The following is an 11404-nucleotide window of genomic DNA, read 5'->3' as shown; positions in this document are numbered from 1 at the left end:
CAAGTGATTACTGCCTTGTCAGTAATAGGCTTACCTAAGGTCCAGTAGAGTCCAATCAACACCCTTACTGTACTTCCTTTACATCTTTGGTTCTTCCTGAAGCACTCAAAAATCTTGTTTCTTTGCATATGTTCCAATCAGTCAGATGATCAGGTTCATACAGCTCTTTTAAGGGTTTCTAGAACAAACAACTCAACAGCAATATGGGCAGTATCTGCTTTTACTATTTTGAGGGACTTTGCCTGTGCTTGACAAAATTTCAGGTTAGAAGCAGTTGGTCTGATCTAAGACATTCTAGGATTATAGAACATCAGTAGGGGAAGAAAAAAGGTTAATCTTTCTTTTTCTCAGACTATTTTTATTTTCCAGGATCTCCCCCCACCCTGACATTTACCCATTTTTCTATGGGATTATATATACTTTATCTCCTTTGTCAATTTATCCCATCTGCCTGTTAGGCTACTTTAGGGAAGCAAGTTTTGTGCCAAATGGAAGAAAAGCAGCACAATTAAATTTCACCAATATTATCCTCATTGGTACTTCTAGTGAAAAGTTAAAATCATAATGGGAACTTTTAATGGGGCTATTAATAAAACATGTTACTGGAAGTTTAATGGGTGCATCTTAGACCTCCTAAGAGCAAAAGGTATAGTTGCTCACATCCTAAAGATGGTCCTTTGTCTTGAGCATATTGGTATATCTAAAAGTCATATCAAGATTTCAATTATTTATCATTTCTCAGACCCTACTGCAATAGAAAAATCAAAAACAAATGGCATCTTTTTAAAGTCTTTTTCATTTTGCTGTTGTCAGTATTATAAGCCAGGTGAATCTGATAAATATTTCTTGTTGATTTTCAAGGAATTCTTCATAAATGTAATAATAGTAATTATTTGTTAGGTGCATCTTTTTTTTTTTTTTTTTTTTTGCCTTGCTATTTTGTTACCCTTTTCCCTATAAATTAGGTATTTTGAATGAAAAGACCATCAAGGAAGGAAAATTTCATTTCTACTTTTCATTCTATGTGAAATTATTGGGAAATGTGATCAATAGCCATGAAGATCTATAAACAGTTATTGGTGAAGAAAAGTTCTAACAACTATCTTACATGTTACAGTAGGCTTGAAATTGTCATAAGCATACAGTAGGCTTGAAATTGGGGGATAAGCAAACAGCTAAATGTAAATAAAATGTTTGCAGTCATATGTGCTCTTTTACATTTCTGGTCACTAAGACATCGGTAACAGAACAAACTTCTCATGGTAAAACATAAGCTGCGTTTGTAAAATCCGAGAAGTTTATGATTCATATAGTGATAGTGTAACATAAAGCAGAACAGACAACTAGCTACATTTTTGCCAATGTGATTGAACAATGTCTATGACCTAATTCTTATTTAATCTTGGTCTGACTCCTATGGAATGCTAGATTCCAATATGGTTGACCACTTGTTGGATCACTAACTGTGTACCTTAGAGCAAGTCACAACTTTCTGCCCTCAGGGTTCTTCTATAGAGGACAAGTTCTGACATACAAATCTCTTAGATTAAGGGTAAAATGAGATCTATATGAAAACTGTGGAGTAAAGAGATGCCATCATTAACAAGTCATGGAATACTTTGTTCCCTGCTCTGGTGGACAACGTAGTAAAGATGGAAATTTCTGATCTCAAATGTATCCCTCTCTGGGTCAGGAAGTGTGACACATAGACCCAACAGCAATAACTTAAATAAGCCTGATAGTATTCAACAGTTTAATCTTCTGTATTTGGAAGATATGTTTGTGTACAGAGTTTTCACCAGAAAGTTTTTATAGCAAACACTTTATGTCAGAAGTTTATTTTATTGGTAAAATATTAAATAATATACAGAATTAAAAACTGCACTTACACTTCTGAGAAGAAATAAATCTTGGACAAATTATATGCTTGTTCCTGAGATTCCCTAAATTTATTCCAGTAGCTGTGCACTCAGACAGTACAAACCTTTATAATATAATCCTTTTCACAAAGTATTACAAAGTTTCTGCAGCTTTAGTTGTACACACATACAGACACACACTCACACATGCATATACAACACTCATACACGTATACACAGTACCCACATACATGCACAGAACATGTATGTGTGTGCATTAAAAACAAAATACAAGTCCCACATTTTAGTCTGCAGTGATAAAACTGTTTAGCAGAGGTCTCCAAATTGGTATATAGCAGAGCTGACTTGTCACACAGCTGCAAAGACTGTTTCAGTATTTCCATAGTAAACCTCATTTTCTGAGGTATTGTATTTGAACTTTAAAAAAACTACATTACACTGAGCAAACCTGACATACAAGTCTGGAATTTTAATTTTACATATATATTTTTATATATTTCTTTTCAAAACAGTTTTTATTTTCCCAAATTATTAGTTTGAAAAAAAATGAGGTTTACTGGTTTGACCTATTTTTTTTTTCTTTTGCTTCTAAAACTCAAAATATCCTAGAAACTGTCAAGCAATTAGTTTTTAAAGTAGTCTAATTACCTTTGGTATTGTTAAAGAAAAAAAATCTAAAATGGCCAAGACACATACTGTACAAATGCAGTAACTGCCTTTAAAAGAAATGCCAAAGAAATGTTATCTTTTAACAAAACATGTATTTACATTACAGCAGTTTTACTACAGGGACACAGGTATAAAAAAAGAAAACCAGTATTCTACATATAAATATGTATGATACGAAAAATACTTCTTAATTAAATTTGTATGAAAACAGTGCTCCAAATATTTCTTAAAAATTGTCTTCAATAGGTGATAGGTGTTTAAAATTGAGCTAAGTGCTTTGCTTTTATTTTAAAGTTCATTTCCAAAAGAAGGAAAATGAAATAAAAAATATTAGGTTCTTAATTTAAAACATTGGACAAGGGCCTAAGAAGAAAATTCAGTCTTTAAGAATTGCAACTTTTTCAACTTGAGGACACATTTCTCAGGCAAAAGATTACTAATTTTAATGGAAATTTAGCCTAAATAAAGATACATGAGAATAAACCAGTGGCTTCCACATCCTCTAATCTTTTTATTATATGGTGTTTTTTTCTTTGCTTGTTGTGTCCTTTAAACTAACATGCCATGATCTTCAAGGATTTCTTTTTTGCCATTAACTAAAGAAAGAATAGATCAGTTAAAAAAAAATAACCATAGTTTTTAAGACTTCAAGGAAAGTATTGCACTTGTACAGAAAGAAAAGAAAAAATATCTTTTAAACTAAATAGCAGAAGCAATCATTCGGAGATTGCAATTATAACACATGGTCTAAAAGGTCCAAGTATTAAGAGCAAATATGAAGCCTGGAGAGCCCCCTCCAAACCTGGAATATTATTATAGTAATGTTAAAGCATCTTCTCCCGACTGGGAGATTTTTAAGACTTTTTGCTTTAGACTTTTAACATCTTTCTAAACTCTTGCAAAAAAAATTATTTAATCTCTCATACATTTTAGGAGGAAAACCAAATCAGAACACAAAACCCAACAGAAAAGGAAGGCAAACATACCATATTATGATGACATGATCTCTGGCGTCCTATTTTAGGTACCCAATATTTGAAAGTGAAAGTAGCACAATGGTTATATACCTTACTATTTTTAATCCAACCACTTCTCTTTTTAATATAAAACTACACTTGAGTATAAAAATATGTCAGCAAATTATACAGCCAACAAAAAATCACACACAAAAAGTTAAGACTTAAGAGACCAATGAATCGGAAGTAAGAGTTGACCTAATCTTCAAACTAGTGGGGGAAAGAGAGGCAGAGATGTCCAAGAGGCAGTGATGGAAAGGATGTGGACGGGGAGAAAAGGGTGGTTGGGGGAGGAGAACAAAATTGAAGAGGTAACAAAGAACTTAGTTACACAGAAGGGGAAGTGATTTTATGTTCAAAATCTGAGAGTGCCTGACAGCCAAAATGTTTTATCACAGTTTCAGAAATTGAACTACTTAACAAAAAGACACAAAATAATACAACAAAAAACAAAACCCAGAGTCCTTCCCTTGTTACAGTGTATTCATTTTTCAAAAATCCACTTCCAGTAAATTAAGTAGAATCCTGATAAGTGCATAGTAGGGGATTCAGTGACCTCCACCCGTCTGAGAAGCTTTTCTTACTGTGTGTCACTTGAGGTAATTTGAAGGGCCCAATTAACTGCAAACTGGCTTATCTGTACCTTTATGAAGTTATATGTTGTGTTTTATGTGGCTTAGCAGAGGGCCTCTAAATTTTATATCTTATTCACAATAAAAAGGACATCTTAGAAAACTAGTCATTCACGTACCACTCTCTGTATGGGGTAAAGGTTAATTCACAACAAATTTATACAGAAAATATACAAATGCAATGTTATGGGAGAAAAATCCCATAAACAGAATTAGGAACTTATTTCTAAGAGTGCATGTGAAAAATATTCACAAACTTACAGTACAGCAAGAGAAAACTAAAAAGCTAGAAATATCATGTTACATAAAAACCTTATGGAAATCCCAAAACGTTAGGTTACTGCAATAAATGTAATAAAAATATTCAAGGTGTCATTATTTGGCCTAGCAATACACTATGATAAAAAGAAACACTAGCATATCACAGCTTCTTGGTCATATGACATTTGCTTTGTATAACAAGCAGCTCATTTTTATTTATTTAGTTTTTAAAAGCTGTCATATCCTAACACATCCATTGCAAGTAATACACAATCATGGCAGGAAACCATTTGAGATTATGCTTTGGAGAATAGCAATGTGATATGACTATTCAGTTTTGTTTTGTTCAAGGAGAATTAATTACCTGCTTCTTTACATTATTCCATAAAACATTAATAGATTAGGAGACCGATTCTCAGACTAGGACAACACTAGTCTATAAATGAAATTTCAAAACAATACTGTATTTTATTGACCAAAATTCCACTAATAAAGCCTGTGTGATACTAGAACGGATTCTTCCTTAAAAACAAAACAAAACCACATACCATAATGCAGTTCACAGCTGAAATTTCCCTCTATGCCATATTTTACCTACATGATCTCGTAATGGTATTCAGAAATACTATCAAACTAATAAGATTAAAATCTGGTTGCAAAGTTTCCTTTTACTTTAAACAGATGAGCTGAAATTCTCTGATTGGAACTTCCTCTAACAGTTTTGCCCTAAGAACATGAAGATGTATTATATAGTACTCAAATTTAAGTGGTTTTTAAAAATACATAATAAAAGTGTTTGTAGAGCTACAACAGCTAACCAACACTCTCGCAATGCATTTTAAAAAGGCACCAATATCAAGAAATTTTATAAGTATTTAATACATTAAACTCAGGATCTTAAGATACCAGTTACTGTATATTTTAATTATTTTGCAGAAACTGGAGGTTTAAAAACATTTCTGAGATAACTCTCATATATACAAATTTTAATTTCACCCCTACTCTTTTCTTTTGCATTTGGGGAATTTTTTTGGATAATCTTATACAGATAGTACTTACTAAAAATAATATATAAAATATAACTAAAGAGGACCACAAATGTAATGTATCTCTTCTTGTACAATGAACATTTCAAAGTAAAAAAAAAAAAATGTAGTCAGTACCTCTTATAATCTAAGTTCTCTCTTGAAACTAGGGGCATACAGGTTTTTTTTGTTTGTATTTTTGCAGGTTTTTCTGTTCTTTTTCTACTTTACAGAATCATTTTGGAGATAGGATGACATAACATTTGGAAAATCAGTTAAAATATATTTTCATCTAAATGCCTTCACTGATGTCAACATATCATAAAGACTTCATAGTTTTGTGAGGTGTAGAGTTGAGACATGGTAACTATATACCAAAACATCAAGCTCACTAAAATATTGTCTTTTTCCATTTGCCAACACGTAAACATTAATCATTTTTTTTGTATCTTCCTATTCAAAAGTTATTTTTGTTTCCTTCGTTTCGGAAGTTATACCAAATCAGCTTAAAAATCCTTTTCTTGTTTGTTTAGATTCATTCTGCAAGTAGATTGTAAAGGCCCAAGGTTTTAGTTTAATAGTTGAACTAGTCCTAAAGACATACTAATAACTTCTTTAATATTTCTTAATACAATCTGGTAAAGTAAGTTTACTAAATTTCTCAGGTATGAACTCTAATTTTAACTCTTTAAGTGCTCTTGCAAGACATGTGGTGACTCTAATTGCTTCTTTTCATGACTTTTCGTCAAAGGAGTGTGTATGTCCGTACGCACACATGCACGCACTGACACACACGTACAATTGCTTGTATGCATGGAGGAAAACCATTTTCTACTTTGTAGCCAAATCTAAATCCTGGTCTCTCGCGTTCTGTCCCTCCAGAAAATTCTCAACGGAATGTTTTAACGACTCGAAATCTCTTCCAGTCTGCTTATTGGTCATCTTCGCCATTCTAAAAAGCCAGGCTAGAATTGCTTTTTAAAAGTGATTGACCACAATTAGAGAGAGGCAGCTAATTTACCTCCAACAGGAGCTGGAGGTAAATTTCTGGGCAAAATCAGGGCGAAGCAATGTGATGAATTTCTGAATTTTTGCCAAACCAGAAGAAAGAGGCTAACCCATTTTTATGCCCCTCCAGTACTCTAATGTGAAATCTCACCTAAATAAACTGGGCATATAACTGTTATGTAAAATTTGATTTATTTGGTGTCTGAGCCTCATATTTATTTTTAGGCCCTACCAACTTGCATATTTCCTTTTGTGAAGAAGGAAGCATGCAAATATAGCCATTTAGAGTCTCCCAGAAAGCACCATGCCCACAAAAATTCTAACCTGCACATTTGAATTGACCTCGTCCTCATTTGTCCCTGCCACACCCTGAGCCATCTTTATCTCTTTCTGTTCCTCATATCATGTAGCTAAGAAAGTACAAGTATACACTTGTAGCAAATACACTCTCACAAATATTGTCCCTTTGATAAAGTAGATTCTCAAATAGATGAAATCAGAAAAGGAGTACTGTCTTCATGGGGGTACTACACAACTCTTTAGGTCCACCTAAAATTCAGCTTCATCCCAGGGTAGGTAGACACATGATTGTTCATACACTGAAAAAAACAAATAGTGAACAGGAAGAAAATTCATAGATGATGCCAGCAGAAATCCATACACAGCCAAAGTTATGAACACACTGCCATCCACATTTCCTTAAATTGCAGTAAAACACAAAATCAGTAACCTTACATTATTTACCTTCCTCCAAAAGGGAAAAAAAATATGAAATTCCAATTTTTTGAGTGGTTAGTGTAGGGGGAGGTAAGGAAGTCTCAAAAGCATACTTTACCTTTGAATAAACTGTGTGTTCACAATGTACCAAAGCATGCAGGAGGGGAAAAAAAAAAAAAAACAGTATTCTATTTAAAACGTTTCATGTCTCTGTTTTGGTGCATTCTCTTAGATTTAAAGGACTAGTTTGGACATTTCTCCAAAAATAATTATAAGAGGAACGAGTAAAGGAGAGCTGAGTTAAAATCATCTTTGCCCAGCTCTAGCTGTGTTAGTGCTCAGAAGCTGTTTAAATAAGCAGATGATAAATGAGAAGATGAGTCAAGAGCAGTATTGGGGCCGGATGTGCTTCTCTGTCCTTAAGTCTCTAATTTTGCTAGTTCTCACATCATTCTGCATTAAAAACATAGTTTCAGCCTCCTATTTAATGATTTTTTTAAGAGCAGTTATCAGTTACTGCTTAACAGAATCAGTACTCATAAATGGCTATCAGATAATCCAGCCATGGTCAGGCCTGTCCTCCCTCAACACAAGCAGCAATTTCTGTATCCAGGTATGTCCCCCCAAAATGACTTGAATTGATCTCATTTTTCCCTTCCCTCTAATGCTGTTGGACTGCACATAAAAAAACAGAGCACCTTTTTATAAATGAAATAAAAAATTTGCACATGAAAAATGATAACATATGTATGGATTAAGAGTTTTTTTGTTTTGTTTTGTTTTTTACTAAGGTACTGAGATTCATTTCTGACAAGGACTTATAAGTAGTTGAATGTTTTTGAGATGGAAAACTGTGCAGGACATGGTGACTTTTGCTTGGAGGTTAGGTTACATTCTAGACCCCAAAAAGTGTAAAAAATAAGCTGTTTTTTTATCTGTGGTCTAATGTGCAGGTTACAAAGAAGTTCCCTTTTCCTTGCACCAAAAGTGGTAAATGTTATTATTCAAGAAATACTAGAATAAATAGCCCTAGTTCCATAACCTTATGGGGTTCAAGTTACCATATTCAGGTCGAATTAGTAATTGCTCCGAGAGTTTGAGAGCAAAAACCTATAGCAAAGAGTTTCATGATCTTCTACTCAAGTAGTAAAGGATGATGGACTATGGATAGAACACTGGGTGGTCACAGCTTGAAAAAATCAGTGGGAAAAGAGAAATACCAGAAAAGGGATTTCTGAGTAGTTTTTTTACTCCTACGGTTAGCCTAATTATATGTTTCTGCTGACTGGTTAACACTGATTAAATGCTGATAAAGTGACAATCGTAAGCATACTTTTAGAAACAATTATGTACACTATGCCGCCATCACATTACAACTTTAAAAGAAGACTTCCAAAACAAATTTATGAAAAGCAGAGGTCCTTTCTGGAAACTACTGACTGCCTCTTAGCCACTCTTAGACCATATGTTATTCTTAAAACTAGATAAAAATACTACTCATTAAAGGTGTTAAAAGTAAGGCTGCCAGGGTGTCTATAAAATACCAGTCATCAAAACTATGGAAAACAGTGCTTAAGTTTAGAAAAATAAGATCACAGGACCTCAGATGTATTGTAGGTGTCCTCAACTACCTGTAGTTTACAAGTTTTGCTATATGGTACAGTGTATAACATACCGTATTATAAATTCCATTGGGGAAGTAAACATAGAACCCACAACAACTCATCCAAGGATTATCACTGAAATTAACACATGTGTTTGTGTTCCATGATCTCTAGAGGAAAAAAAAAAGTTTACATTTTGAAACAGTTTCTTCTTTGAAGAGTAAAATTACTTATACCACTTTAAACTGTGGAAGTTCTACCCAGAAAACTCCAAACTTCCTTGCCTTCAATCATAATCCTGAACATCAGTGGCAAATTAGAATCTCTTAGGTGAACCTATATGAATCAAGTGATTTTTTTTCCAAAGCATGATATACCTTATATTTATGCATGGCAGAAATGAACCGCTCTTAAATTCCCACGTTACCAAGAACAATATCCCCTGTCCCTTCTCTCTTCTGTTTCTTCCTTATTGTAATTAGGCAGAGTAAATGACACTGCATCCACAAAATAAGAATTAATGACAGTAATAATATTAAACAAACAAAAATAAAAGGTATGTCGACATCTGAGGGAAGGTGGGATTGTAAGTGCAGTATTTCTTCATGTGCAGTTTGTTACTTCATAGGGGTCCCCTTTGGAATGAAAAGGCCTAGTGGAATGTGTGCTCCCCTCGAACAATGTGTGATGAAAACTCGTAACGGTCCTGGCTTCTGTAGCCACAGATGTTGCATTCCAGTGGGTCCCGGTAGCCATGGCAACCCATATGAATGGTGTACATGACATGGTCTAGGAAAAGGACTCGGCAGTGCTCACACTTGAAGGCCCTAATCTGTTCTCCTTCTCCATTGAAGACCTTGTAGATGTCCTTCAGAGAGCCCTTAGGAGCCTTGGTGGTATCCAAAGCCTTGACATCCTCCTTCATGTAAGCTGGGCTTTGTTTCCTCTTGGGATTTAAGGCAGGGTTTCCTTGGTAGGACTGGTGGTCATCATGGCTGCTTTCTGAGTCTGTAGAATCCAGGCAGCTATTGCTGGGAGAGGCCTCTCTTTCCTGGGGTCGACTCTTTGGTCTGATGAGAGAGAGAGGACCATCCATGTTGTTTTCATGACTATCGGAGGTTTCCCTGCTAATGGGTCTTTCTATCCTATTTGGATGATAGACCTGAGAATAAGCTGAACTTATAACCGGGGCCACCTCAGCGATTGTGCTTGGCGGGTGCTGCATCAGTGGGTGAAGGGCCTCAGCTCCAAGGTAGGTGATTGCATTGTTGATGGCTTGGTCCATCATATGAGACTGCATTAGCTCAGCCTCTTTCTCATATGTTAAGTTCATATCAAAGTGAATGTCTGGGTAGCTGAATCGCATGAGCTTTTCCCCTGAAAGGGGGAGGGCAAGAAAAGTAAAAAAACAAACAAACAAAATACAACAAAATTAGTGACTGGATTAAAATATAAATGTACAAAGTTAATTGTCTCCATTTTCTATAATATGATATTCTTTAGATCAAGCATTTGTGCTCTTTAATTCTGCTAAGACTCAAATACTCTCAGCCTGCAAAAAGGATTAGTAATAAGAATTTCACAAGCCATTTGCACTTGTTTTAATGCCATCATGAAAATGCATCTAGCCAGAAAGGTATGATTGAGTGTGTTATCCTATTTTCATTCTCAATTAGAATTTCCACTTGTCTAGAGCTCAGCAACTGTAGGCAAAAGCAGAAATACCAGGTGAAAATAAGTCAGAGACTATGCTTGTTTTGCATATTTTAGACATCAGTGACCAAGCCACAAAGAGCATAAAAGCGAGAGTGATCTGATTATAACATCTGTCACTTCATTGTTATATACGGTTAATTTGGTTGATTTAACTGCTACATTAGAAAAAAAAAATTATAGAGTCGACATTTGTCACCCTAGAGAATTCAAAGATGACACCATTAAAACACTGTTAAAAGTTGTATTGTTTGATAAACTGAATGGAATTTAGGACTATTTAAAAACAGGAGTTATTTCCACAAGTAGTTTATTTACAAACTTGGAAAATAATATATTTGTTGTTTTGTTTCTTGAAATGGGGAATTCATCATTTTTACACCATCCCTTCCTTGTTTAGACATATGGGCAATGGTGCTGATATGTACACCCATTGTTAGTTTTCCATGCTTTATCTTGATTGAAGTATTTTTGTAGTTTTCCCTTTAATATCTACTTCAACAAATCAGTATTTTACTTCAACACAGTGTCTAAAGATTAACCGTAAAAGAGCCTTGTGCATAAAGCAGGAGAAGTCATTTTAATTTTTCTCCTTTAAATGTTTCCAGCTTTGGACGGTGTATTTTATCTTTTTAAAATTCTGCCACTAAAACAACGTGGTCTCCTACTAATTGCCTGGTTACTTTCATAGGTAAATCTTACAGATAAAGGCTTCTTAAAAATATATGTGGACTTCTTATAAATGTTTAGTATGTTGTTATAGATGGATGACTAATTTGTAATGTTGATAAAAAAATGTTTATCTACAGAACTGCATTCTGGAAAAGCACTTTTGGATCACTAGTATTATTTCAGGTTTGAAAAGAGGTCTCCAAAGTG

General features: G+C 34.3%; 1 protein-coding gene across 15 annotated transcripts in view; it reads right to left on the bottom strand.

Moving 5' to 3' along the window:
- Positions 1-1822: 1822 nt before the first annotated feature.
- Positions 1823-11404, bottom strand: part of IKZF2 (IKAROS family zinc finger 2) — a 163748-nt gene continuing 154166 nt past the window's right edge. For all 15 annotated transcript variants that reach the window (XM_019446094.2, XM_019446090.2, XM_019446096.2 and 12 more), the window contains one exon: positions 1823-10189. In XM_019446094.2, coding sequence (XP_019301639.1) covers positions 9465-10189 — 725 coding nt within the window. In that variant the 3' untranslated portion in view covers positions 1823-9464. The remainder of the gene's footprint in view (positions 10190-11404) is intronic.

This window comes from Panthera pardus, unplaced genomic scaffold (genome assembly GCF_024362965.1).
Source record: "Panthera pardus isolate Hobbes unplaced genomic scaffold, ASM2436296v1 HiC_scaffold_10, whole genome shotgun sequence".
NCBI lineage: Eukaryota > Metazoa > Chordata > Mammalia > Carnivora > Felidae > Panthera > Panthera pardus.
This window is presented reverse-complemented; position numbering and strand designations above follow the sequence as displayed.